The sequence below is a fragment of the Nothoprocta perdicaria genome, unplaced genomic scaffold, assembly GCF_003342845.1.
Source record: "Nothoprocta perdicaria isolate Ctin4 unplaced genomic scaffold, notPer1 scaffold_204, whole genome shotgun sequence".
Classification (NCBI taxonomy): domain Eukaryota; kingdom Metazoa; phylum Chordata; class Aves; order Tinamiformes; family Tinamidae; genus Nothoprocta; species Nothoprocta perdicaria.
In genome coordinates, this window is record NW_020455250.1 from 967,471 (window position 1) to 995,435 (window position 27,965).

Below are 27,965 nucleotides of genomic sequence, written 5' to 3' on the forward strand. Positions count from 1 at the left end.
CCTGGCGTGTGTAGAGCAGCACTGGGCAGCCCTTCTCCAGTCTGTCATTGTGAAGGCCCTTGTCATGGCTTTAGAGGTGTGAAGAGCCTTGCTGGAGAGGGCTCACAGTGAACCAGTGCATGGAATGTGGGGGCGGCCTAAAATAACAGGGATGGGTCCAATACAGAGGGAACACGTAACACACGCAAGATTCAGCTAACGATGTTTCTCCTTTTCAGCTTCTGCTTTACTCTCCCAAGCTTGACTGACTCACAAGTGCTGAGCTCAGGTTTAACCATCTCCTCCCATCCCATACTAACTCAGTTCTGTACTTGGGTTTTATAGAAATTAACAGGCTGCAGCGTGCTTAGCAAAATCACTGCCCTGCAATCCTGCGCACGGAGGGGAGTTCTGACTTAGAAAGCTCGATCCTATCTTCATATGCTACTCCTGCCTCTATACTGGGCAAAAACAGAATCTCAGATCCAAATGACTGCAGCGCTTGGAGAAATTTATATCCAGCAGGCCTAGCTTTGTAGTATTAGTGCTTCCACAAGAGATGGAAGAGCTAGCAAAGGAAGGGAGGGCAGCTGGTCTTCTGGTTACCTGTACTTTTGGTTTTAATGACAATTTACAATGTTAATTTATGAGAAACAGAATGACTCTTCTCCCCCTATTTATGAGATCTACAAACACTGGAAATATCCATGGTTTATCTTTCCTCCATCTTCTCCCATATTTTCCTTTCAACCAACATCATTTGTACCGCTCTAAGAATGAGAAACAGATTTTTCTCTTGTAAATAGCAGAAGGACTTAATCCCAGGTTGTTACTTGAAAATAATTAGCTGTAACACCTTCTGTCACAGCTGAAAGGTATGAAATGTTGCTCTTCTCCTTGGTACTGCTCTACAGAGAGGAGTTTAATGAAATCAGATCTTTGCTCTTGAACGGCAAGCTGTGTTAAATCTGAATCTTAGTTCTTCTCTGAGCACAGGAAAAAATAAATGTCCTTGGAGATAACACAAAGCGAGGGAATATTGGAAGGCCTAGACTTGGGAGATAAAGCTAGGCTTCAAAGCTTGCACTGAGGTGCATGACAAGAGTGGCTGTGGGCCAACCAGAGCTCTGAGAGCACAGCTGCTGCCACATCTAAGGAGGACAGGGAGGCCCAAGGCCTGTCATTGGACAGCAACAAATCTCCACAGGCAGTGAGGCTGCTTACATGGCAGTCTTTAGAGACAAATTCAACTGCATTTGAGGATGTAATGGTCACAAAGCAGAAAGGGCACCTTTACCTAAGTATTCCCTGAGACCTAGAGAATAGAAACCCATCAAAACAAGCTTGCCCATCAGCCAACCATTGGCAAGAGCCACCAAACGACCCTATGGGACACAGCTGCCCTCCCCTGCAAGCTGCTCCCTGCCTGCAAGGATAAAGGGAAACCTGAAGGGCTGCTGCTCTTCTGCTTTGCTCCCATCTATCACTAGAACAGCTTCCTCTGCAGCCCCCAGAGCTGCTGCCAGGTAGGAAAGAGTTGTCTCCTGCCTCACCATCCCTGAGAATATAGGATCTTCCTGCTGCCCAGCCCAGGGCAGGCACCAGGGGGACCAGGAGAACCTCGTGTGTGGTCAGGATGCTGTGCGTGGGACACCAGGAGAGCCTTGTGCATGGTCAGGGAGCTGTGTGTGGGACTGGGACCTGGGCTTGCCCTGTGCTCCCCTTGCTAGTGCAGGGATAGCTTACCGAGTGAGCATCTTGAAGCAGCAAAGAGCTGAGCTGCAGAGCATAAAAAGCCTGTGTTAACAGTGATGTTTAACAGCCTAGCTCTCTGGAGGCTGAGACTGCAAGTAGTTGTATGAAGGGATTTAAAACCTGGGACTTGGGGGGGGCTACCACTGTGGTTATTTTAGCGTACACATTTTTCACTGCACTGAAGTAACCTGTAAACATTTCCATTAAGCAATATGACTATAATTGTTGCACACAACTGTTTCCCATTCTCTCTCCATGGGGAAAAGTATGTTGTAGAAGAAAGACTTGTAGAGGACCTGTATGCACAAGAGAAATGCATGCTAGGGATTTTTTTTCACCCTCTTCTTTTTAATCTTGCTGTGACCTTTATTAGCAGTCCTTGGGGAGTCTTCTATAAACTAAAAACTCTGTCCTTGGGTTTGCAACCCCCAAATCTCATTTTCTTTTGTGGGGTGTGATTTGCAAACCAGGAGCCTCCTTTGCCTTCCACAGCTCTCAGACATACTGAAGGTGGGGTGATGTGATCAGAGTTCCCTAAAGCAGATCCCCTCCACCCTCATCACCTTCAGCTGCAGTCAAGTGCTCTCAGCATCTTGCAATCAATATAAATCAGGCCTGTTGCCAAAGGGTTACAGGTGCCTGCCACAATATCACTACTGCTAGAGCTTCTTATCACCCTGGCTGTCTTTACTTCTTGCACTTCAATATGATGATGGGGTCATATTAATGAGTGGGTCAAGCTGGTTTTCTTCTCCTATTGCACTACCTTGATGCTTAAAGCCCAATGTGAGACAGATGCTAAAGTGCTGATATTGAAACCCTGAAAATGACTGAGAAATGAATGAGAAAAGGTCTCGGTGTGATTGAGCATGGAGGAGTGGCTGTTTTGCGCAGAAGCTCCTGGAGTGCCCTCTCTGTTAAGGTAACTGGAGGCTGAGGGGCTGGAGCTGCATGGGGATTTATTCACCACGTCTTGCCAGGCAGGGCTCTTGTTCCTGAAAGTTTCTGATGAAAAATGATTGGATCTGCATGATCCTATATTGTGAAAGTTTCCTGTGCTGAATGACTTTACAGAGCTGCAAGAGTTATTGACTCATTTGTGAAAGATTAGGAATGCCTGAACTGTCATTTTAAATGATCGCAAAAGAAATGGCTATTGCTGGGTCCATAAAATGTGCTTTACTCTTACATCAGAAATGCTGTTGCCTGGTGATGGATCTGGATCCTGGTAAGCAAAAGAGTACCTGATGGTTATGGGGTCAGACTGGTGCCTCTGGAGCAGACATGGGGCATAGTCCCTATTTGTGGCCTTCTCCCGGTCTGGAATTTCTGATGCCTGGGGCCAGAGTTGGAATGGTTTTACATAGTTTTTTTCATCAACTGTCTAGAAAATTTAGAGTGATGGAGCTTCAAAAATAAATATATTATTTTTGCTTTTAAGGAAGTTAAGTATTTTCAGTGCACTTGATTCAAAACAGTTCCCTGTGTAGGGTTCAAACTGTGTTTTATGGGATGTGCAAGAAACTGTGTAAGGATATTTTTCTGAATTATAGTCCTTCCATGTGGAATTACTCTGTAGCGGAAGACTGAAGTTTCATCACTTTGCCAGATGAGTGTTTCGAGGTATTTCTGCTTTGTGGGAAAGAGAACTGTTGAGAGCACTAACCTAGTGAAACTGGTGGTTATCCTGGGGTTTAAAGGCTTAATTTCTGTGGGGATGAAACTGCAGTTCAGGCTGTAGTCAAAGTTATGATACCCTGCCAGTAAAGGAGAGCAAATATCCATCAGATTGTAATAAAAAAGATTTTATTGTTAATTAATTTTGATCATCATAAGTGCCATGTGCTTTACCATGAAGGTGGGGAAAAAATATTTCCTACAGGGTTTATTAAAGATGCAGCAAGTAAAAGAAGCAAGTGATTTGGGGTGGGAAAAGGATATATGAAAAATGGTGGGAGGGGGAATGAAAACTTACCTGAGGCTCATGAAGTTTTGGGGTTGACTATAAGTAAATCTTAGTTTGATTATTTGAGTGCACATGTAATTATTACTTTTTAAAATAGCTATTTCATTTTTACTTAAAAAAAAATCTTATGATGGGTGCATGGTGATTTGAGCATTTTCCTGTGCTGGTGATCCCTCCTGCCGTAACTAATTTCTTGCCCAGTTCTGTCACAAGTGCACTCTTCACCCTTGCTCTGTTGAGCTCCTTGCACAGTTGGTGCAGGACTGGGTCAGTTGTCTCCTGACACCACAGACCCAGGTCAGTTTTGAACACAAAGGCTCCTGTGCTGCTGAACGTGGCGATTCACCACGTTGAACTTTGCTGCTGAGTTGTTCTCTTCTCTGTTCTCCTTACTGTTCACGTGCCAGCCAGAAACAGCAAGCCAGGCAATATTTCTGCCCTGCTCAGTACTGTTTGAGTACTTGATCTTCTATCTGTTCTATGCAGAAATAACTGGCATCCATGCTCTGTGCCTATTCTCATTATTTGCTGTCAGAATAAACCAAGGATGCAGCTGTGCTTGGGGCACAGATTTGTGAGTTTGGGGTTTTTTAAGTGTCTGCAGCTGTGGCATTGGCAAGGGATGGCTGGAGACTGTCTGCACAGCATTGGGTCCAAGTAGGGCAGGAGCAAAACGAGCTCTAGGCAGCTGCACCTTGGTTCTTGGTAGTGATGGAGGGGGCAAGGAGGGCTGTGTGTGACCTGGTGTACAGCAACATACTTTCTTCAGAAACCCACATGCATATCTACAGCTTCTACCCATCATGAGGAAGCTTTTTCAGAGAAGTAGGGTGTTTCAGATGGTGCAGGGATTTCAGCAATTTAGATGAATAGTGCAAATAATATTTCCCATTCCTGTTGAAATGGCCATGTAGAGGAGGATAGTGGCCCAGACTGGGCCATCTTGGCATTATGTGGCATGGGTGAGCAGGTCTCAAAGACTTGCAGGGGTGTGACTTAGATGCGGATGAAGAGCTCGGCTGCTTTTCACCTGTTATGGAGACTTCCCCTTCTCTTTGGGACAAACGCTTCTCCTCCTCCCTTTCCAGTAAGGTGATCTGAATTTTCCTAAACTGAAATCAGGGCTGGGCACTGAGTCTTCTTCCTCTACTAGGCTGCATTCCTCTCGCCCACCCCAACTCAGCACCTGGAAATGGACCGGCTGATGCTGCTTGGGGAGAGACCAAGATCTTCCTGTGGGGAAGGAGATGCTGCAGCACAGGGAGGGATGAGAGAGGGAAGAAGGAGCCGCTTGGTGGCAGCAAGTTCAGGGAAAATCACCCTGGGATGTCCCACCTCCTTCTCCCAGTTACCCTGCTCTGGGGGAGCAGAAGTTGCTTCCTGAGCAGGATCAAATGCTGCTCTTTGCTTCTCCCATTTCACTGCTCAGGTGGTGGCAAATCAATGTCTCCAGGCAGCACCTCCTGCCACCTTCATTATCAAAAAGCAAACTCTGTCTGGCAAGGGTTCAGCTGCACATCTCATCAACACAATTTCCTAAACCCTAATAGCAATTTTCTTTAATGTTATTAACAAAGCTTTGGATGACTCTCTTTAAACTGTTTCCAGAGTCTAGGTAGCCCTTATGTGTTTTTTTTTTTTTTTTTTTTTTTTTTTTTTTTTTTCGAATGGCATTTCCACGCCTGGAGGTCACAGATACAGTGTGTCCTAATTCCTCAGATCAGAGTTTTGCTAAGAACCTTTGGAATTCTCCAGATGTTTTGCAGATGAAAGCTCAGCTATTTTTTTAATGCCAGATTACATTACTCCAGAACTGTATACTGTGTGCCTCCATAACTATAAAGCATCCACATGCCATCGTTCTGAGGACAAATCCAGAGGATACTTTACTTTTCCCTTACACTAAAGTTCTCCTTAGTGCTCTCTGGCTAGGCTGGCATGCAGATCTGCTCTCCTAGGTGTTATAAATATTCTCAGTTAAGGAGACAAAACAGGCTTCTGCAGTCCACTCTTTAATATTCACAGCTCTAGGAGATTTATTCACATACAAAGTGATGCTGATTAAGACTCTTTGTTATACAGAAAATAAGTCATTTAAACCCTCCTATATATTTTTTTTTTCCATGTAACTGGTCATATTCCTCCTTCCCTTTCTGTACCTAAACCATTCATCAAATACTCAGGCTAAGCTTGTGCTAAAGAAAGAGACATTTGGATTCTCAAGGGGTCCCTTATATTATTGCAGTGTGCAAAACTACTAGGGTTGTCACAAAATAAGGAAAGATTTAGTGTTTTGTCTCTAGGAAACTGTCAATTACAGGGAAGGAGCAGCTAGAGAGGAAATGGAAGTAGTATGATGGTAAGACCCCTTAATTCTGCTGTGAGGGCTGCGTAATCTTGATTTGTTGTTTAGTTTATCATATTACCTTTTTTAGGTTGCATCTCCCAGGCAATAGAACATTTATTGAATTAGCTGGTCTTTTTGCATAGATCAGGAATGATATATTATCATTGCTGATGTTCATAGCATGTCTGTATCAGACTGTACTGAGTGGAGTGCTCTGTGCTGCCCTGCCTCTGGTACCCCATTATTTGTGATAGGGTCCACTAGTGTCTGTAGGCAACCTTGCAGTGTACAGCACTTGAATAACTGTACTTGAACAATTTATGATTTCAGAGGTACTTATACAGCATAAGGTTAGAAAAACACTATTGTTTAAACAAAAGATGAAATTTAGGAGCAACACTCTGCTACTAGAGAAGAAATCACTGCAATTTTGTACCTGCAGAATATAGGACCGTGGGTCTGACTAGCTCAGAGCCAGGAGCTAGTCATCTTGTGGGGCGATTTGAGTCCTGGAGGTGAAACATCACAGTAGAGATGCTATCAAAGCATGCAGATGGTCAGTGCTGCAGGAACACGTGCCTTTTCTGCAGCAGTTGTGCTGGTGAGGTCTTCCCCCTTCCACGTCTGCCCTTGCTAACCTGCCTGCCCTCCCCAGCCCTCCTTGGAATGAATGGGCCCCAAGGATTAAACAGTGTCTGCAGGCTTAGTTTACCTGTGCTGAAAGGAGCAGCTCAGCTAGCAGATCTGAAAGTGGATAGCTCTGGGCTTTTCTCTTTGCTGGAGTCAGGGGTTACAGCAGGACTCTGGTACTGTGCAGGGTCTGGCCTGCTTTGCTGTAGGACCATTCAGTGCCTTACGTGGGTTGGTTCATGCTGGTAACGGAGGGGTGTGTCAAAACGGCTTCTAGGAGAAAAGACCTTAAATTTCAGCAAGTCATTCCTGCATGGGAGCTGACCTCTGTACAGGGCTCTGCTGAGGCTTGCTGAGGAGTGCTCTGCTTGCTCCTGGCATTTCCATACAAGCCATCCAGAGAAAGAGATGCGGGGTGTTCAAATCAATGTACTAGTTTGAGTTTTTTATTGCTTGTAACTAATGAACTGATATTAATGGACTGAGTTAACAAAGGAAAGCAGTGATTCTGCACTGTGTAATTCCTGTCACTTGCATATTTTCAGCAGGCCATGTTGCCCATGCAGTGCAAGTAGGCTGAGTTCCTGTGGTTTTTTTTTGTGCTGTTTTCTGCGGAGTGCCTTGGAAGCCTTGGAAGTGCTCTAGGAAGAACAGGATGAGCTCAGGGCAGAATAGCAACACGGGCTTGGTAGAGCCTCTTGCAGACATGAGGACGTGCTGCCTAGGGCTCCAGAGAGCCTCCTCTCTGGGAGCCCAGCTCAGGCGGGACTGAAGTGCTGCAAAAAATATAGGGCATCCATGGCCCTGGGCCTGAAGCAGAGGAAAAAGCACCAGGCAGCTCTGCCTGGAAGGTGATGTTCCCGCTAAAAAGGGAAGAGCAATTAAAACAGTGCAGTCTCTGAAGACCTGCAGCGGTGAAGAGTTGGGCAGCTGAGCTTCTGATCAGAAAGGAAAGAGGCTGCATGATGTTGTAGAGGGCTTCTCAACTGTTAGATATGTGGCTGGAAGATGGTTGTGGGGTGGGATTCATGACTGTGAGGAATAGAAGTATTGGAGGCAATTGAGAGGGAAGCAGCATGTAGGTGAGCTGGGAGGACAGCTGAAGTAAATGCATGGCTGCTGTGGGAATGCCATGGAAAATGTCATGGAAAGTGATCTGTTTAGTTGTGCTGGGGCAGAGGGAATTCTTTTGTTTCAAACGTGCCTCTCTTGGGGTTTGAGTGACCTGCTTTTCTGTAGTGAATCTCACAGGGCAGCGAGAAAAGACCAATGAGGAATGGAGAAATGTCCGGTGTCTGCACAGGAGTGAAAGGCAAGAAGGTATGTGAGTCAGCCACGCTGTCACAGGACACAAGCACAAATATTCTCCTTCTCCAGATGAGCAGCTCTTCTGCTTGCTTATCCCCGCGTCCCCCTGTGACTCCTGCTGAAGAGCTGCTGCATGTGAACCTGCCTGCAGGTGAGCAGCACCTTTCCTACAGGACCGTGGAAGAAGGGGGTGCTGGAGGGGGTGGGAGTAGAGACAGGCAGGTTCTAGTTGCACAGATAAGCTCAGTCTTGCCTCTGCCTGCCCCAGGCTCCTTCAGCAGGTTGCTTAGCCTTGGACTCCCTATGCCATGTGGTTTGTCCTCATGAGCCATGTGCTCTGGTGCCCAAGGTGCATACAGGACTGGATTTGAGCAGTTTCATGTGTGTGACAAGACACTGCCATGTGTAATGGCATCATTGCACTCCTGCCCATGTCCTTGCTTCTCCCGCAAGGTGCAGCACTTGCCCAGGATGCCCCAGTTTAGGGGCTGGTTTTGACCACTGGCTGCTGAGGTGCCCCCCTTGGGCTGGCCCTGTGTGTGCCCAGGAGCTGCTCTGGTAACTGCTGGGATGCATCCAGGCACTGGGGAAACCTGTTCCCACCGGGTCCATCACCACTTGAGCCAGGCCAGCTGCGCGGGGAGGGACCATCGCTGGCGGTGCCAGCCCCGTGTGGGTGGCAGCGAGGGAGGGAGCCCCCTTTGCTGCGCGCCCGCAGGCCGAGGTGCGAGAGCCTCCGCGGGGCCTGGGAGGCGACAGGACCGTGGGGCTCAGCGCGGCGCCGGAGCGCGCGGCGGGAGCAGCGCAAACAGCTGGGGCTGCGAGCCGTGCCGTGCTGGAGGAGCAGCGAGGGGGAGAATCCTCTCACCACTCCTCCGCCGCCGCCTCCTTCCTGCACTCGCCGCCTCTGGAAAGCTCCGCTGCCAGCTGAGCCGGGGCGCCGCTGGGGCTCTCGGGATGAGGAGGATCAGGGCCAATGCCATCGCCATCCTCACCGTCGCCTGGATCCTGGGCACTTTCTATTACTTATGGCAGGACAACAAGCCGCATTCAGCAGCATCGGGCAGATCCGCCGGCAGCAGCAGCACCAGGAATGGGCAAAGAGCAGCTGGGCGGCTGGAGATGCACCGGGAAGAGAGGACCATCCCCCTCATTGTAAGCCAGGCAAACGGAGCACGTTGTGTTCCAGTTCCTCCACGCTCCTCATTTTTGGGGAGCTGGGATACCTTGGTGCTGCTGCGGGCAAAGATGCTCGTGGGAATGTTAATCCCAGTTTGCCAGGAGACTGGGAAGGGGGGTTACTGAATGAATGGGGTGAAGAGGGAGAGGGGGAGAGGAGGAGTTGGGCTGGCATTTGAATTTCTTTGTATTTGTTTTAACATTTTTTTGCCTGTAACCATGGCAGCAGTTACAATTGGGGAGCAGGATCAGCAGATCTCAAGGGAATAGAGTAATGCTGTGCGTAAAGTATTTGCAAGTTGTCTCTGCTGGCTTGCCCAGGCTCGGCTGCTCTGCCTGGGAGCAGCCTGTCCTTCCCGGCGGGGGAAAAAGGGTGGATGAAGCAGCTGGAAGGTTTTTGGTTTGTGCAAGACGTGTGTGTGTGTTTGTGTGTATGAGTAATAACGTGTGACTTTCTCTGGGCAAGACCAGGAAGATCTGCATCCTCTAGCAACCCCTTGCTCCTGCTGGCTGGGCTCGGTGCTGTGGGGTGGGCTCGGGGATGTGAGAGCAGCACTTGCTGCAGGGGCACTGCGTGCTGATTACCGGCTGCTGTCTTCTCCCTTTGCTCTGCTCCCAGATGGGCAGCGAGGGCTGAGCTCCCGAGTTTGGGCAGGGTGGGAGATGGGGGAGCAAAGCAGGGAACCTCAGGAGCTCCTCGCTGGGTTAGCTGGGCACCCTGCATGCTGCCTGTTTGCACTGTTTCAAAACTGCTTTCAAAGCCCTGTTCTCTCTGGGTTATCTGTGGGGTTGATATGGTGATAAAACCAAGCTCTTGGTTTAAGGAGGATGGCAGGAACATTCCTGCTCTGTCCGTGAAAGACATTTGTGCTCTTGTAGCCTGCAAGGTAATAGGAGTGACAGAGCTCCCCTGCTCTAGGCAGTAGCTTCATTAATAAATAAACTGGCCCCAGGGGTTAGAGTGACCCTGCAAGGCCATTCCCAGGAGTGACCCAGCCAGCAGCCGGAGAATTGCGCCGCGCGTCACTGCCTGTGTCTGGCTGCAAATCCATTTATCAGCCGGCTGCACACGGCCGGCAGCGAACAAAAGCAGCTGCCTGGCCAGGGCTGAGCAGGGGCCGGGCGCTGGGGCGCTCCGCTCGTCATCGGGGCCGTGATTTTCAGCCTGAGTCTCCATTTTCTATGTCTGCAAAGCAAGGGTGATGAGCTGGGCTTAGGAAGTCTTGCAAAGGTTTGGAAAAGGCTACTACAGCAGCCCAAGCCCTTGGGCAGCGAGCTTGGGAATCCTGCTTGGCCCCTAAGGCATCATTTGCAGTGGCAGAAAGTCATGAGCCTAAAGGGAGAGGCTTCTGGGGGAGATGGAGGACACTGCTCGCTGTGACAGCTGGGTCTGTTCTGCTCTGGGAGCCTCCCTGGCACAGGGCAATGGAGGGGACACTGGTGTCACCTCCCAGTGAGGAGCCCCAGGCAAGCGCAGGTGCTCGCTGTGGGACACAAGGAGAGTGGTGGTGGAGTTGAGCAAAGCGAGGGTTTGGACCTCCATTTGAATGTACTACTCTGGTGGCTTTGTTTCTCCGTTTCCCTGCTTATCCTTATTTATTTATTTTTATTACAGCATTTACTTTCCTCCCTCTTGGAGGGGTTTGTGGGGTCTCATGGTTCTGTGCATGCTAACTGGCTAGAACGGGTGTCCTTTTGCTGTGTGTAGCCTTCAACCCCCATTTCATTGCCCAAGGAGTTTAATTGCTTGACTTAATAACTAATGGCAGGATTGTGTAAGAGTTGGCGTGTCCGTGCTCTGGATGCTCTCGAGGCCCTTGGCCTTCTGCACAGCCTGTAAGGCAAGCTGCACATTTTAATCCAGCTTTTGGTTTCCTGTGCTCTGTACGTTTGGTGATCCCAGAGTTTAGGTTTGGACTCATCTGCAAATAAGGGTGATTCATGTGACCTATGATTCTCTGGAAAAAAAATATGCTTTTTTTTCCCCAGACAGAAAATGCAGCCAATTTAAAAAAAGAAGAAAAAAAAAAGTGAGTCAGTTTTGTTCTTGCATCTAGGCTATAACATCTTAAAGGCTGGGCAAATTAAGGTGAATTGCAGTTTTTAAAATTGAAAAGCATTTTAGGCTTGAATTGAATTGTGGTTTCTTTAATTCTCTCTAATGTGAGGAATAAAAATCAGTTTAAAAACTGTAGTGGTTTGAGATGTTAAACTGATTTGTTTGAGTTCATATTTATCTGCAGAAGTGTCAGCTTAACCCCATTGTCCGACTCTTGCAAGGACTTGCCTTGCAGAATCTGAATGCTTAGGAGCAGTCCTTGGGCTCCTGGCAGTTTGGCTGTGTGCCTTGAGCCCTGATGGGCCTTTCTGAAAGATGGGCTTCCTCCCTGTGCTCTTTCCTCCCTCCTTCTGCTCCTTGGAAGTTTCCCTGAGGCAGAATAGGCAAAATGCATCTTTGGAAGGGTTTTGGCATTATTTTCACACAATGTACAAGTGGTTGATTATTTGCCTCTTGCTGCTCCTTTGCTTCAGCAGAGTTGATGGTCAGAGCCCAAGACTCTGTCCTTCCCCATTAAAAGACTGGAGGGTGGGAAATGTGCCCAGTATATTTATGTCCCATTGAAGAGATCAAGGCCACCACCGCTGCACAAGAGAAACTTGTTAGTCAGAAGGGTGGCTGGTGTGTAGCTTTGAAGGAGGAATTTTGCTGGCAGCATTTGTGGTGAAGATGCAGGTGTTTGCTCTCATTTCCCAGTCAAAAGCTGGATGTGGAGCTGTCCTAGGGTTTCTCTGGATTGCTGGCATTTTGGGGAGGTACGAAAGCAATATTAATGGGAGAGAGAGATGGAAAAGTGTTGTTAGGTGAATGCTCTGAATCTTGTTAGGCTTCTGCCTGACTGCTGCTTGGAGCAGGTATCTTGTTACTGATATCTGACCACCTATGGAGACCTGCACAGCATCTCTGATGGCACTGGAGACCAGCAGGCAGCTGATGGATCCAATACTGCAGCACTGCCTTGCATCTCCTGGTTTCGGCTCTTGCTGCCGCTCTTGAGCTCTGTGTTCACCAAGGAGATAAGATCAAGGCATCTCTTCCCTCGTAATGAAGGATTGTTACATGGTTTGCAACCATTAGTGTACATCACACATCTCTTATGAGACAGGTTGTTGGAGACTCTTCTGGGACATGTTGGGAAAAAGGGAGATTCCTCTAAGTACTCAAAATTAGGAAGTGCAGATTAAAGTAAGCAACACTCTCAGTGAGGAAGAGACTGAGTAATGTCAGGAAGTAGAGAAAACCTGCTGGTCCACTTGCATCTCTTAGGCTTATGATGTTGCTATAAATAATTATTAGTCAGTAGATTTTTTTCATGAGTTTTACTGGGCCTAAAATTTCAGCTTCTGGTAAGATCTATCAGGAGTTGAAGGGAAGCATGATGGGAAGACAAAAATGATTGGGCTTGGCAGGGCTAATATATAAACAACTTCTTGTGTGTGTGGAATGTGTGTGTATATATTATATAAATATTTATGTATATTTTATTCTTTGCCTTTTTTCCCCTTGGGTTTTTCAGCCCAGGCCTGTGAGGTTGGTAGCACCCTGCAGCTTGCTTTGCTTGAGTCAGTGGAACTACCTGAGCATTCCTGCTGCTCTGGTTTACGCTCGTTGGCTTCCACTTGGCCATACCGTGGCTGTTCTCTGCTTGCCCCTTGCCAGCATGCTCAGGGCAGCAGGTCTTACGAGCTCCTATTTGTGCTCACTCACTCCTTGAGGAGTTTGCAGGGACAGCAAATACTGAGTGGACCTTGTCTGAGGAATATGGTGATCACAGAGCAGAGCCCTTTAAATCTTGGTGCCCTAGTTAAGAGGGATTTATTCCTTCCAACCTGTCATAGCCCATCTTATTTTTCCCTCTTCTTTCTTTCTAGTTGGAGGATTATAATTGTTGCACTGAGTTTAAAGGGGATTGGAGTGCTCTATATCTTCCTTCTGCTTTCCCCAATCACTCCCAAGAGACATCATAAAGAAAGGGCAGGAATGGATAAATGGGTATTAGCAAGTACTGCAAGTGCTGAAGAATTTTCCCCCACCTTTCTTGTCTCCAAATTTTCTTGCAGCATCTGCACAGGCTGCCTCGTGACCTGCTGGGCTGTTGGAGCTGATGCTAAATTGAACTCTGCTTGCAAGGCATGTATAGGGGGGACTTGTGACAGGGTCCTGGGGTGCTATTCACCTTGGAAGAATCCTTAGGAGTATTAGAAAGTACAAGTGCAAAATGACTATTTGAACACCTTGATTTATATAGTAGTGAAACTGAGGAATTTGGAAATAATACCACAGCACACAGCATTAATTAGATGTCTAGGAATATGCTAAGCTATGACAGATTCATTAAGATCAATTAAGCTTTGAGGAACCATATTACATCATCAATTTTCTGGTCCGGCTTTCTGCTAATGCTTTTATAATTCCCCTAGAAATGTCTCCCACAGCTATATTTAACTTGTTAGCCTTGTGTGAAGCTTAAATGTGGTCTTAGAGTTCTGTGTGGCAAGAACAGCCATGAAGCATTTTGTCAGAAGGTCATTTTGAAGTGGAAAATTCATATATTTTCAGTCTCAAGTAGGGGAAATGAATCTCTTTGGGGAAGAACTTTTTTTGATCTAGATCAGAAGATCAGAATTTGAATCAAGTTATCAGTAGTTCTGTGTTTTTCTTCCCAAAGTAAATTTTGATATTATTGTCAATGGGAACTTGTGATATAGGTAAAGTTAGATTGATTTTTGGTCATTTTGCATCAGTTGGTGGCTAGCCCTTTGAATCATCAGATGTTGGTTGACCTTCAGTAGATGTGGTCCCCCTACAGTCTCTACCTCGTGAGGACTGGGGTGACCTGAACCAATTACCCAATGCTGCTTGGTGGGATTGGGTGCCATCCACCTGGGTGAGTTTCTGAAGCAGAGCCTGCATGTGGTACCTCAGGGTGGCTGGGAGCTCCCTCATACATTTTTTGGTATCCAGGTTAGGGCTGATGTTCACAAGGTTAATTGTGGGCATGAAAGTGTCTGTCCCAGGGAGCTGATAATCTCTCTAGTTCAGTGAGACAAAGGGTTGGAGAAAGAAAGGATTCTTCCCACTGTATCCCTGGTGTAGGATGGAGATTAAGTCTAAATCTTTGCCAAAAGGAGGCAGGGCAGGGAAAAGGATGTTGTTCAGATCTGCTAACCTCTGGTAATTAACTCTGATTAAAATACCGATAAAGTCAAGACAGTCTGGGTATTAATTGTGTACTAACGTGAATTCAAAGAACTTGGTACTGATTCGAGCTGCTGCCCAGGGATCATTAAAAGACAGGCTGCCCTATCTATTTTATTCACCTATTTATTTTATTTCATTGACCTGTCTTGACCTTGTTCTGCTAAGGTTTTGCATTTTTGTCTTGGTAATTGCTTTACCCTCCTGTATCTCCCCTGTTGCCCAGATTTCCGTGTAGATGGCTAAAGTTGGCTACCTGAAACCCAATTTGGCGTTTAGCATCTCCTGAAGGGATTGAGGGAGGCAGAGGGGATAAATCCTGCTAGGCTCTGTGTTTAGGGGGCGCTGGATTTTTCTCCCTGTTCAACCCAGCGTTGGCTCAGGTTTTGGCACTTGCTTCCCCACCGCCCCCATGTGAGACGGGATAGGGAAGCTAATAAATGACTTGTGTATATGGAAATGGTAATCAGTAAACCCGTTACTGCTTACCAGCCTGACATTTCATTGAACTAAACTGCCCTCAGCATGAATGGAAGTAAATCCCAGGCACTGCCTGAGCTACATGTGAATTCTGTGAGCTGGCAACTGGATTCCCATGTCTCCCACGTTAGCCCTAATGCTGAACAGGTCCTTAAGTGCTCCTTAGCTGGTTGTGGCTGTGACTGGCACATCTGTGTGGCTCCCTATGCATGGATACTGCTGTTTCAGTCTTAACTCTGGTCTCTGTGGGTTAAATTCTCTCTGGGCTTTATCAGGGTAAAGTGAGGTTGCCTGTTATGTTGTTTTTAATGTGCAGCGACATCCATAAGCATGGCTTGGGTTCTAGTTCTGTGCTCAGAGCAATGGCCCGTGTGATTCGCTCTTGTTGTGGGAGGAGGAAAATACATTAAAGACTATCTCAAGATTAGCCTTTAGGAAAAAGGAGAGTGTTTTTCTCTCGAGCATATATTCCTGACCTTCGGAGTGCTTCCTTGGTGGTTGTCTTGCTACCAAGCTCTAACCAGGCAGATAACAGCAATGTAAGTGCCTATCTGCTTGAACACCTATATTTCTGTCTGGTGACAGATGGCACAAGTTATAAAGGGTAATAACATGTGATGGAACTTATGGCCCTTTTGCCACTAGGTATTAATGATCAAATGCAAACACACAGGCACATTTCCTTTGACAGAAGCGGAATTTTACAAAGATAAATTCAGCTATTTGCATGTGTTGCCATTCAAAATGAGACTCTGAATGTGGTACATCCAAATCTATTGCACCTCCCAGTTTTGTGCCAAGAGGTAGTAACCAAACTGAGTTGAAGCAATAGGGATGAAATCCACAGGATGATCCAAAGGCACAAAAAGATGAAGGGGCCTTTACTCCCACTGTGCTGGTACCTTTGTTGCTAATATATCTGTAATGGGAGTAGGGAAAACTCACCTACATGTGAAATGTTGAAGGCCCTGAGTTGCAATCTGTACCTGAATCCAGCTTAGCCTGTGCTGCGTGAGCCTGCAGACGTTTCCTCTCTTGCTGGAGCAGGTGAGGAGGAAGGTGCCTTGCTCATTTGGGCAGCAGCGCTTTGGTGCCTCAGGAGGGCTTGACAGCCACAGGTAACACTAAGCTCTAGAGGGACCTGTCCTGTTTGCCCTAGACTTGTTTTTTTTTTCTTCAATGTTTCCTTGCATCTTTATGGGATTGGGAGTTCATGCTTCAAAATGGCTCTTCATCATAAGCAGAAATGTGTTAGTTACTTGGGGGGGGAAAAAAATGGTCATAAGACAGGAAAACCTGATGATCCCAATGAAGCTTCTTTTTTTACAAAGCTGCTTGTTAGCTAAACAACTTTGCTCCTGGAAAAGGTGAGTGGAAAACCCTCCACTTGTTGGGAAGGGTATCCAGGCTATCTGCAAGGCTGAGTGTTCCAGGACGGTTTGCAGTTCCTCTCCTGTTTTGGTACCTCCAGCATTCCCAAAGTATGGGGCAAAAATAGCTGTGGGGGAATGTCTTTGACGTTATTTGGAGGACAGTTCATCTATCTGTCCTCTGGACATGCGCTGCATTCAGCAGAGAGAATTGCCTTTCTACTGTGCTTTGGTAAGCTCTCGTTACTGCCGTAAAGACTCGTCACTGTGTATTTATCAAACTGATAGTTAGAGGAGAGAAGGCGGGGGAAAAAAAAACCTCTTAGCTTTTAACTGAATTGATTTGGTGCATTTCTGAGAATGTGAAGGTGAGCGCCAATGTGCTCCTTGGCTGGCTAACGAGAACTTGGAGGGATTTTCCTGGTGCTATCCATGACTGAGAAGCAGGCAGTGTGGGGTGCAAAGACATTTTTCTTTATTACATGCTCATAAGGCAGGGCTAATTTGGGAATAGCGAAATGCATTTAAAACACCTTGAAGGATGGGTGAAATGCAGAGTCTTAACGGTGCCTTCCTTCATTTGCCAGTACAGTGATTTGAGTTTGTTAGGGAAGAGGTGTGTTTTCCTCCTTCCTCTTTATGCATGTGTCATCACTTGTGTGAACTGCAGTGTGTGGAAGATTGAGAAGCTGCAGATGCAGCTCCCTGCAGATGCCACTGCCTCCTACAGTGATGACCCGCTCTGTGTCTCTTCTCTGGAGTGGTACAGAAGCCGTCTGAGAGCTGTTCTTCCCTGGCAGGCTGGCAATGTAATACCTGGGGTGCATCGCAGCCTCGGTGCTGTAGTTTTGGCCTGTGTTCTGCTGGCTTGCACCAGCCCTGCCTGAAGCTTGGATGAAATGATCCCCTAGAGGGGCTGGGGTTAGAGCTGGATGCTGCCCCTTGCCTGTGGAAGGCTCCATCCCCTCCTTTGGAGAGGTGAGAGCAGAGATGACTTTTAGAAGCCGCCGCCTCCTCCAGTGCTAATTCGATGGACCACTTCCCACCCAGGAGAGGGAAATGCCACCACTGCAATTTTTCTCCTTACAGCTGAATTTGTCCATCATTTAACATATGTCAGTGCATAACGTGTTACAGGGGAGAGCAGTGGTTTTGCAGGAGCACTGCCTTGGCTGCCTGGGGAGGGGGCTGCTTCTGCCTGCTCTGGCAGTGGGGCAGCCAGATTACTAATCAATGAGCAGCAAATGCTGTATTGTGCATCTGAAATGGAGCTACTACTATTTATCAATTATTTCCTAATATAGGATTGTGTGGTGCTGAGATGCTGCACCAGGCAAGCCAAGGATCTAACTATCTAAAGAGTTTAGTTTCAGCCTTTGTATTTTATATACACAGGAATCAGATATGTACTGACATCTGTTCCTCCCGGTATTTTCTTCCCAGAAGAAAGAGTGCTGAGACAACACCTCAGTTGTTACTTTTATTAATAAACGATTTCCTGCATTGACACATCTATCTGGAGCACTTGACACTTCAGAAGTGTGATGGGTTTTAGAGCATCGTTTTTACAGATCAAGAACTTGAGGCAGAGAAAGGTTAAAGTCTTGATTTACACTGATTGCTCAGGCTCTTTGAGACTTTCCCTCTGAAAGCCTTTGACGCCAGGCATTTGACTGACATCTCTTTCCCTCAAGCTCCAGTGCACGTTCCCAGAGCCCTTTTGCAGGGAGAGCAGGCAGGTGAAGGCAAGGCAAGGTGGCTCTGCTCCAGCCATGTGCAGTGCCCATGTGCCTTTTGTCGCAAGGATGGGACTTCGGGAGGGATTTGGGATGCAACGCTGAGCCCTCCAGGCTGGCCTCATGAAGAGTTGCAAGGCGAAGGCCCTGGAACTAGCGGCTCACAAGGGAAAGCAGCACTGGGCTCTTCTAGCCATGGCTCATTGGTGCCTGCTCGTTGGGTTTTATTCTGGAATCAGACTCCTGGTTAAACTAAAATCCCTCAGGTGAGACGCAAGCCATTTACACAGGGCTTGTAATTAGAGTTCATTATAAACCTAGCCATCTTTCTCTTTAATATGGCAGGGGATGGAGATGAATTACCTAAGAGGAAATGTCTGTTTAGTGTTTGTATGAAATGCGGCAGTCCGCGGTGTCTCCAGACACGGATGAGGTTGCATATGATATTGCTGTGCTGACACTATTAAGTTTTTAATTATTCAGTGAATTGCTCACCAAGTTGAGGTGTAGCTCTGCAAGACTTGCTCTCTGCTCATCAGCAGATGCTTAAAACTTGCACGCTTGTGTTGCAGTGGTAAAGGGGGGAAACCACGAGATGTTTAAGTTTTTAGTAGCACCTCTCCCCTAAACGTCTTGCTTTTCCTCTCACACTGCTGCTGGTGGAGGAAAGGTTAGAGTGACTTGCCACAACAACCTCAAAATTAACTCAGTTCAGAGTGTGAATAGGCCTTGCACCCCCTTGCTGCTCTGTCACTCTGCATCTCCTTCGGTTCAGCTGCCCAAAGGGGTCGCACGGTGACCTCAGAAGAGAGAGTTCATGGTTCCCTTTGCTCTGTAGAACTCAAAGCAGAGATTAGGATTGCTTCCTGGGGCTTTCTGTGTGAAACCTGCCTTCCTGTGCCACAGATGAATTGTTTGCACTCAGGTTTGGTAAGGCCTTCTTTACAGATAATATAGAAATGGATCTAACAGGCATAAATATGACTTTAAATGCCTGCCAGTGGGGTGCACTAGGGATTCCCTCTGAAGTTAATGGGAACAGTCAGACCACTAGAGTGGCTTTTTTTAATCAATAATTTCCATCTGAATTCTCTGTGAAAACTTCTTCCAGCTTCTTATTCCTTTCTCCCCAGACAGATACCAGGTTGCAAGCCAATTTTTTTTTTTTTTCAGATGCCTCCTTCCCTTGCCCCAGAAAGCAAGTTAACGTATGCAAGCTCTCATGGCAGCAGGCCCTAAGCCCTTGTTTTATTCTGCAGGAGCTTCAGTCCCCTCCAGGAGCCTCAGGGAGCACTGGAGGAGGGCAGGAAGGGAAGTCCATGCAGGTGCCTTGTGAAGTACAATCTTATTAGACAAGGTTGCTGTCCAAGAGTCCTCTTCAGCAAGTACTGGTTTGCAGATCTCTCCTGCACACACTTTTCTTTGGGTGGAGGGTTAAGGGGTTAAGAAGTTTCCTTCTTCCCTTGTCTTTGCTCTCTTGTTGTGAGTTAGGATGAAGTGTCTCTGCCAAGTATGACTTGATAGAAAGTCTTGCTTGGAAGATTTATTTACTTGTGTGAGGTTTTTCAAGATGACATGGAATTTAAAGAGCTGAAGAAATATATTCTTTGGGAACATAGAAGAGGTGTTTCTGTTTGTCCTTGTTCACAATTGTGCCTATAGTCTGTGTCTCAGAAGACAGGCTGCTATGAAGTTTAAGATGCTGGAAGAAATGCTGACCTGTAGGCTGTGTAACTTCTCTGTTCAGGAAAGCCTTGGGATAACTTCTTTGCAGAGTTTTTTTAAATGTCTAGCTTGAAGCTTGAGAGTCCAAACATAAATATTATGATTAAATACATACACATGTATTTTTATGAGGATGAGAGGTGCAGGCCAGTAATTTAAAATAGGTAAGCAATGGGTTGTCAGTAAATTCTTATTGGATTTCCTCTACGTGAAATCTCATGTACAGCACTGAGGATTAATCGATTAAACTCTAAATGACAGTTTATTCTTTAAGATGCAATTAATGAAAAACTGCCTCATTGGCTCTAAAGAGGATAAAAATAGGAGTTGAAAATGGCTGTTGCCATTGCTTGGCTGTTGCCAAGCAGAGAACACTGATATCTGCTTTTAATTATGAGACATTTTTTTTTTCTTTAAAACAAAACAAAGACCTGGTGAATCCAAATCTCTTATGTCCTAGTGGAGAACAGAAGTAATTAATTAAAATAAACACTTTGGACCTGAGATTTGCAGGGTCTCTAAGATGAAGGACTTGAGTAGGCCTTGAAGTAGGTGTTTTACGAAGCTGTTCCAAACTTTGTGGCTCTTCTTTTGAGCTGAGATAGAAAAGAGGTGTTAATTACTCCTCCAGTGCTCTGCAAGGTGTTACTGTAGTCCTGTGAGCATCCCTGATCATGCTCTCCAAAGGTCTTGCTGAGGCCATGCAGCTGGAAGAAGCTCTGGTAGTTTGCTGAGAGTAGCAAGAATATTTGATTTAGAAGCCTGGGGCTGCTTCTTACCTGCTCTGCGTGCTCTGCAGGGATGCTCTTCTCTTGTTTTGCTCTGCAGGTTGCTGTGAAAAACCGTGCCTCCAGATTTTGAGAGCTACCAGTGGGGAATGGCAGCTGGGAAGTCAGGAAGCACAAGAGAAATGAGCCTCTCCAGGTGTCCCCCAGGACATCCACCTCATCTGAGAGCCATGGATGCTCCTATTTCCTTGCACCTTGGCACCACCTCTGCTTTGAGCTGTGAAGAGAGGCAGGGGCTGGGCTGGTGTGGTGCCCCATGGGTCAGAGATGGGTGTTCTGCTGTTTTTTGAGTGGAGAGTCCCAGGGAGGGATCTTCCAATAACTGGGCTGAGAAGAGACTGAGGGATGTGAGAAGAGTGAGGGGTTTTGGAAGCAGCAGATGGGACCCAGAGGGACAAAGCCCAGGCTGGTAGCTCTTCTCCCTCAACACCCATTGTCACATTTGAGACTTTGTGTGGCTGAATATTAACTATATAATGCTGGCTACTGTCATGCTGTCTTCTCTGAAGTGCACGGTCTGTGTCAGTTGTTTCTCAGCAGCTGGTTTTGGAGCAGTTCCTTGTGCTTGTTCCATTATGATTTTCCTGAAGAAATTTGCTTTTCTGCCAAGGGAGGCATGATTTCTTCTTTGATCTATCATTAAAATCAGCAGGCTGCTGAAAGTTACCTTTTTGAAAGGTTTCTACTTGTGTTTAACAAAATTACATGTTTTACTGTTCTGCATGGCTGATGGATTTCACCTGAAGCCTTTAGCACTGCAGTTTTACTGTCTGCACTTAAAGACTGACTATTTCTTTGTAGATACTAGAGGTATCCTCTGAGCCAGGCATACAGAAGTGGATAGCATGCAATTCCAGCAGATCAAAAGGATGTGTGTGCAAATGTTGCTCTGTTCTATGAATAATACACATTACAAATGCTTGACCCTGTAAGACAGTTTTCTATTGCTTCTTAGCTACTAGTTTCTAATGAAGAATGTGTTGCTAGGTTGTTTTTTCTCTTGCACTTAGATGGGGAATAGCTTGTTAAAAGTCCAGCTTTTCAGAATTACCTGTATGTTCCAAGCGTTGCCAAATGTCTTCTGGTAATGGACACCTTTCTCTGCTGTTGAAAGGGTTCTCTTGGGTGCATTTAAGCCTGAACTGGCCATAGGTAGTTACTTAGCAGGGGAATAAATTTGTGGGCTTGTTTCTTCTTATTTTCATGGGTGCCCTGGAGCAGCCCAAGAGTACATGTTGAAAAGCAAGCTCTTAGCCACTGTGTTGGTATAGCAGCTCTGTGGAGCATCCTTATGCTAGCGGTATTTAGGCATCTGTAGATCAGTACCAGATCCTTGGAGAAAGGTCTTCACTGGCAGTAAAGGGAAAAATCACTTTCTGTGGTTTGTGCCCATTTTGCAGGTCCCCTCTGGCTGAGCTGTTCAGGGAAAAGGCTGGAAGTGGATGTAGTAGCCTCAAACAACTTTGGTCCTTGCTGTGAAGAAAAGCTGATTGCTAGAACACCTGTGTGGAGGTGGAGATGGTAACTGGGCCTCCATCAGTGGGGTCAGTAGTGACAGTAGCAGGTGCCAAAACCAGCTCCAGGGAATGAAATGGGCAAGGCCCTGGGATGCACCTGGGGCCGAGGCAGGAGCTGAGCCCCTCTCCCTATGGGCAGCCCCAGCAGTGTCTGCAGCGCCCCAAGCAGCAATTTCCTTCTCGCATAACTGGCAAGTGGCTTTATTTGCACTGGATGAGAATCTAGCTCTAGAAGAAGGGGGGGGGGGAAGGCAGCAAAACAAACAAAAAATTACTATGGTATTGCTATGGTAACAAATATCTGAGAAAGCAGATGGATCTCTGTATCCTTGCAGACTTGGGCTTTGCAGCCTATGCTTGTTGCACATGAATTCAGAGGCAGAAATAAAGCTGCCGAGTGAGGTAGCACTGGGTTTCTGATGGCTACTGCTCCCTGTGCTACGAGGAGTTGCAGGCTGTTGGCGACTGCCTGATTTCTGCTGACCCTGACAGGGAGATGGGGTCCAGGTGCTCCTGTGAGGGCTGAGCAGGAGCAGGTGATTGCAGAGTGGGAGTTGGAATAACTTGCATTCCAAGCTTTGAAGTGCTTTCCTCTCTACCAGAACTTGTCATGGCTTTTGGAGGAGAGCTTAAACTAGTGGAAGAAAACTTAAACCCAGCTTGCACATGGTGCATCTCTTGCAGCTTACAGCACATGCAGTGGTTGGCCTGGGAAGAGGCCCAAAGTGACAGGCAAAGGGAGCTTGTTTTTTTACCCTTTGTGTAAAAAAGCGGACCAGGGGGTGCCTAAAAGCTGTGTAGCGCAATGTGCACGTGGAAAGGAAGCAGTCTCCTTTAATGCAAAGACTTCCCTGGCTCACTACCGTGCTGGCTGCCCTCAGGAACCAAGTGATGGGCTGGTGCTGCCTGACTGCTGCCTTTGACCTCAAATTAATCGAAGCCACTAAGTGAGATACCACTGGAGACTTGTTTTGGATGAATTTGGCAGGCTGCTTGTTTCTCTTCTACTTTGTGTACGGCTCTGAAGAGGCAGGGAAAGAAATCCTAATGGAACTCCAGGAATTTCAGTTTCATGGATCAGGGCACGTGCTGGCATGTAATTAAGTGGTCATGTAATTTAATGCTTGCACTAGGTCTGCATGATAAAATTAGCCCTGCATGACACCTGTAATTCAGGATTACCTTTAGTGCTGAGTATTCAACCCTACAACCTGGATGCAACTTTAGTGTTAATTTGGAGGAGTGTGAGGGAGAGAGATATGAAGTAAATTTTATATTGGCATATAGAGAAATTCCCCTCCTCTAAAGAAGAGGAAATTCTGAAGAATGTGTTCCTGTGGAAGTTCAGGATGTCTCTCATCACTACCTTGGGACAGTCAGGGTAACTCTTGTTGCTTAAGCCTCTGCTAATTAGGGGTAAAGACTGAAAAAACCCTTTCAGCAGCTGCCTGAATCCCGAGCAGCACGTGTTAGTGGGCATGAGAGCTGCTCTGCATGCTCTGATTCGGCCCTGTGCCCCAGAGCTCTTGGTGGCTGCTGCCTTTGTACTAATCAATACAAAATTCCACAGGCCCCTCTGAACGATGAAGTCCATTTTATCCAGTAGAAGATCCTGCTGAGCTCAGGATTTGCTCTTCATTGAAGTGTGGCTTGTTGTAGCTCAGACCTCCTTCAGCTGCGCTCTGTGTAGGCTGCCGGAGATGGAGCCTGCAGGGTAAACACCTCCCCGCTGGGTCTTGGGGGTGGTCTGGGGTCCTGCTGGTGTCAGATGTGCATTGTTTCCAACGCCTGCTGCACCTTATCAGACAGAGTAAGAGATGTTTGTTTCAGCCTGTAACACAGTTACAGGCAAGTGCCTCTTTCAGTGTCTCAATAATAGTTCTTTAAAGCTCTTTAATAATAAAAAGGAAGAAAAAGTAGTATCACTAGTGCTTGTCCCCATGTTTATAACCAAAGCTCTGTTGCTAGTTTTAATTTTTTTTTAACCTGCTTTAACCAAACCTGGTGCATACTTTCTTCATTCATGTTTGTGGCAACACTAAAGCCCTGTGAGAGAGCTAGAAATGTCTCCAGCTTTGTCTGTGGGGGAAAATGAGCTGTATGAGCTCATGATGGAAACTCAGGGACTTTAATGAGCTGTATTGTGTTTAACCTTTTGCTCCATACCACCAGGTATAAATTTATACATTATTTGTATTCTATGTAATGAGGGCTATTATAATTGGGAAGGTTTCTAACACAACTCATTTTGCAGGACGTAAGTTGAGGGGGGGAAAAAGGAAAGCTTAATATGGTAAGTAGCTTGATATTTCCAATAGATTGTGCAGTTTGCTATAAAATCTGAGTGTAAATAACTGCAAGATGGGGGAAAACTGGGGCCCCAGTTAGTGCAGGGTGTGTCTGTTTCTGTCTGTATTTTCTGTAGGGACTGAAATCCCGTCCTGCTGATGTCACTGGGAATTGTGTCACTGGGCTGGGATTTTAATAGTAATTTGCAACATATTTAGATTTTACATTATATTCTTCCCAATATAGAGAAAATTTCTGTATTTCATGCTGCTTTGCATAGCTGAGGAGAGGAAAAGGCAGACTTAGCTCAGCTGAGCTCATCTGCCTGAATAACCATGTTGCTTTCATGGAGACCTGATAGCATTAAATACCTCTCTTTTTCCTTTTCCTTTATATTTAGGAAAGCCTCTGAAGGGCCAGGCAAGATTCTGTGACCATCACAGCACTGGTGGCTTTTTGGAGATGGGTTCTAGTTGAATTTTCTACTTGAAATAAATTTATCTGGTCAAAAATTCATCTAGGCATTGGGTGATAACTAGGCTGTTTCACTGCCCAAATAAGTGAATGTGGTTCACCCAGTTCCAGGGTTTATCCTCAGCTGCCCTATTTTGAAATAAGAGAATAAAGTAAAAAAGGCATCTGGCAGAGCCTCAGGAGAAGGGAAACCCTGTTCAGTGGCAGCATTGACTGTATTCACACAGCAGCTCTTTCTTTTGGGAGGCCATAGGTTGAGGTTGAAACCCCAGGTACTGGAAACAGGCACCCACCTTACCGAGAGATGCATTAATCTTTGGCTTGAGAATTTATTTACAGATTAGAAACTGCTGCCCGAGCACTGACTTGGTGATGAAGTGTGAGCCAGGCAGTGGTAGTGAAGTGAGTGCTGGGACTGCCATCTGTGCTGTGCTGAGGAGACTGGAATTTGACTGCTGTACTCCTGGGAGCTTTCTGAAAACTCTGTGAGCAAAAACTCACCGGTTGGGTATGTGGACCAAAATGCCAAGGGCATATCTTCTAATAAATGTGCACAAAAACAAGGGTTCTCAAACTTTGCCTGGCCAAATTCATGCTTTGGCCAAGCCAGAAGCAGCTCCAGCCCAAGGTTTCTGTAGCCGTGTGACTGCTGACCACAGACATTCAAGCATTATGAGATTAGGGCAATATGAAGAATGCCTTGTGCTTTCTATTTCTGCCTGCTGGGCTTGGAATTTATTGGTGTTCGTGTGCTTCTATTTTGCAATGATTAAGGCAAAAAAAATCATTCTTTTGAAAGGGACCATGATTTCTCACAACAGCGTAACCCAAGAGTTGCAGCTTTTTATGCAGCTTATGCGACTTGCAACAGACCTGTGTATCAGGTTTATTTTTTGCAATTAGCATCTGTAGAATGAGATTGAGTGGACATGTGAAGGTCACAGCACTTACCTGCTGAATAGGTCGTGTGAATCCATGAGGAGCATCTCTGTCCATACCTCCCTGTAGGATACTTCAAGGCTTCACCACATGTACACACATGTTCATGTGCCTGACTCTGGTTCTGCTCTTCCTTATATGCCCAACTCTTTCTTAACTGACAGTGAGTCAAGGACAGAGCAGGGAGGCTGTTGAGGAGGCTGTTATTAATAATGTGGTAAGTCTAGAGTGATAGAGGCCTGTGCAATGTAGCACAGGGAGTTTTCATATTTGACAGTCATATATGAGCCCATTGCATGATTCTTCATTGATATGCATCATCCTTGATGAAATTTGCTATGGGGGAGGTGAAGTTAATGCCTCTGCAAATGGAGACCCAGGCAGGAGCAGAGCACAGCTCTGAGGGCTGTCAGTTCAAATTGATTGTGGAGTTCTGGAATTGGAGCAATGCAGTAAGTGAAAAATTCAATCAATTCAATTGAATTTCATTTGATTTCTAGACAAAATGCTGCTGGCTTGATGTTCTCAAATATTCACTGACAAACAGAAAATGTTTTTTTCCCCTCCATTGGAGGAATATGTTTTGTGCCATAAAGCTAAGTGTGTGGCAGAGAACATGTCTGAGTGAACAAGACCTTGTGCAGAAAGAATAATTTTTGTAATAAATCTAGTATGCATATGAACCATCTGCATTATTGCTACTACAGCCCACGTGGACAGAACCTAAGGCTTCAAACCTCCAAAATACAAGTCTTTGCCATGTGAGCTGAAGGTCATTTCTGAGCTTCTCTAAGAAATCAGATCATAAATCCTCAAGCCACCATTGAATTCTAAGAGGTAGTTTTCTTAAACAACTTTTGCTGTTACTTTCCAGGATAGCTGCATTTTTAGTATCTACTTTTGCTAATTCCCAGCCAATGGGTCCTGCTGGAAGCCCTTCTGTGTGCAGCACGTGGCAGCTTTTAAAATCTCAAGATTGAGTGGCCAGACCCCCAGCAAAACAAGTATTAGCACAAGGGGAAATTTTTGTCCCGCTGGAACGTGAAGATAAATTTACATGTGCTGCTGTGGGGCTGAGTTTATCCCTGGTGAAGGTGTCAAATGCTCCCTTGTTTTCCCATCTCAGCTGTGCCTGTGCACAGTACCGCTGAGGAGGGTGAATACGAGCTAGTTGCAAACCCCTCTATTTTATTCTTAATCTTGTAATCTCTGTTTTAAAGCCTGGGCTCTTCAGAATGAATGATTTAAAATGTGCTTCTGTCTCCTTTCTCTAGCCTTAACAAAAAAGCCCTTACAGTATGGCCTTGAAGGCAAAGAAAATAAGCCCCAAGTGGAACAAAATTAAATATTTTAGTGCTTTGGGAGAGCTGCTCCTGCATGTAGCTGACCTATGCTCATCTCTTGGGTAAGTCGTTTCTTGCTGACTACATTAGCAAGAAGCACCTGGCTGCTGCGGGAGTCTGGACTTTTTTTTTAAATCATTCGAGGTTTTCTGTTTTATAAATAGTTAATCCCTTGGTTTCACTGCTGAGTAGACTTTTTCATGGAGTCTTTTAGGCAAGTAGTATGGAAGGGGAAGTCTTAGTTTTTGGAATAATACTAAAACTGCACTGACATCCTGAATGCACATGGGTTTTTCCCACATAACTGGTATTATCTCTTCGGGACTGATGTCCTAGAGAAATTTATTGTAAGTGTTAGACAGTATAAGTGTTAGTGCAGTTGCAATGTTAGAGATACGAGTTGTTAAATTTTGCCCTGTATTTTCTTTGTGCAGAGCTGGATGCTAGTGGAGCTTTACCTCTCCTTAGGGAGGTGCATACATAGGCTTGCAATATGTGCTAAGCCCCTCCTGATTGCTTCAAATGTTTGTTTTTTCCTTAAAAATTCAGCTGTTTTTTCTGTTCTTTGTGTTCTCCCCATTGCTTGACTTTTACCTTTTGTTGGCCTGGGTAACACCACTAAGCTGCCCCTCACAGAGCTTATCAGATCCGATCCTCCTTGGAAAAGCAGCTTTGGATGCATCTGTTGCTCCAGACAGTTGTGCTTCACTGGAAGGAAAAAGCTGAGTGTAGGTCAGTGGAGCTGAGAGGGAATAGATGAGTATATTGGCATGGGAGGCACATCCATATGCTGTGTGCACTGTGTCTCTGCCCACAGCGAAGGTGGGGGAATGGACATAGAGGAAAATGATTCAGGCGACTGATGTTTGTAAGGAAGACAGAG

The 27,965-nt window shown here is 46.1% G+C and overlaps 1 protein-coding gene across 1 annotated transcript in view; it reads left to right on the forward strand.

The window, feature by feature from the left end:
• The first annotated feature begins 2,388 nt into the window (after positions 1-2,388).
• GALNT16 (polypeptide N-acetylgalactosaminyltransferase 16) overlaps positions 2,389-27,965 on the forward strand; it is a 62,553-nt gene continuing 36,976 nt past the window's right edge. Inside the window, exon 1 of the mRNA XM_026038214.1 lies at positions 2,389-2,656. Within this exon, the coding sequence (XP_025893999.1) occupies positions 2,576-2,656 (81 nt within the window). The 5' untranslated portion in view covers positions 2,389-2,575. The remainder of the gene's footprint in view (positions 2,657-27,965) is intronic.